At 63.8% G+C, this 987-nt stretch overlaps 1 protein-coding gene across 1 annotated transcript in view; it reads right to left on the bottom strand.

Annotated features, from left to right (window-relative positions):
• Positions 1-721: 721 nt before the first annotated feature.
• Positions 722-987, bottom strand: part of ABHD17A (abhydrolase domain containing 17A) — a 4,814-nt gene continuing 4,548 nt past the window's right edge. Inside the window, exon 5 of the mRNA XM_010844540.1 lies at positions 722-987. Within this exon, the coding sequence (XP_010842842.1) occupies positions 976-987 (12 nt within the window). The 3' untranslated portion in view covers positions 722-975.

Below are 987 nucleotides of genomic sequence, written 5' to 3'. Positions count from 1 at the left end.
CTCGCCACTGCCTGGTGTCGGGCACTCGAAGCTGCCGCCCGACTTCGGCGTGGACAACAGGTCGCCCGTCTCTGAAGCCTTCGGCGCTCTAGGGCGCCGCCCTTAGAGGTCGCAGGGGGCACTCCGGGGGGCGGAGATGAGCCGGGCGTTCTGCCAGGATCCCGGAAGACCTAGGCCGTCCCTGTCTTTAAGGGCATCCCCCGCGGAGTATTGAGCTCAGACCAAGGTCCGGAGGTGTGCTGCAGGAGTGCTCCTCGTGAACCCATTCCTGGGGAGGCCGCACGGAGCCTCGGACCTACCACTGCCCTCCACTGGACGCAAGCGTGCAAGACTCTTCTTGGTCTTCAGCGCAGGGGGAGCTAACCCTAACCCTGCGAGGTCTACCACACGGGTACGGAAGGGTGTCTGTCTCGCTGAGGGTCCAGAGTAGTCCCAGCCTAAACCCGCGGGGGCCACTTCTACCCTCAGGGTTGTCTTGTGGACAGGGAGCCAACCACCCTCCCCAGGCGTGCCCTCGGAGCACGCAGGGTCCTGGATTCGAATGCTGTCGCCCCTCCATCACCACCTAGGCAACCGACAGCCTCAAGGACCGGAACTCTGACCTGGCATCTGCAGTTGTGAACTCCCCTGGAGGGTTGGGGACAAAGCCTGGTCCCGCCCCCGTCTTGGGCTCGCTGAGCCCCATGGAGAGCACGCACAAGCCAAGAAAGGGAAAGGAACCTTAAAATTTTAAATCTTTAATTTCTGTTTTCACGTTTTTTCCTTCGTTTTGCTTCCAAAAGGAAAGGTGCACATAGCTCCGTCACCTGTACATTGTCCACGGCCCAGGGGCCGGGGCAGGTCCCGACCCCTGCCGGCCGGCTGCCTCTAGGGCGTGGGGTGCCCGGGGGTTCACATGCAGCCCCCGGGGCCGGGGCAGGGTCCGGGCGCCGCCTTATTGCTGAGGTCCTGGCGCGGCTCGGGCCGGCCACTAGGCTAGGCGCGCTG

The sequence above is a fragment of the Bison bison genome, unplaced genomic scaffold (assembly GCF_000754665.1).
Source record: "Bison bison bison isolate TAMUID 2011002044 unplaced genomic scaffold, Bison_UMD1.0 scf7180017864203, whole genome shotgun sequence".
Taxonomy (NCBI): domain Eukaryota; kingdom Metazoa; phylum Chordata; class Mammalia; order Artiodactyla; family Bovidae; genus Bison; species Bison bison.
The sequence above is the reverse complement of the archived record's forward strand: the minus strand, read 5'-3'. Positions and strand labels throughout refer to the sequence as shown.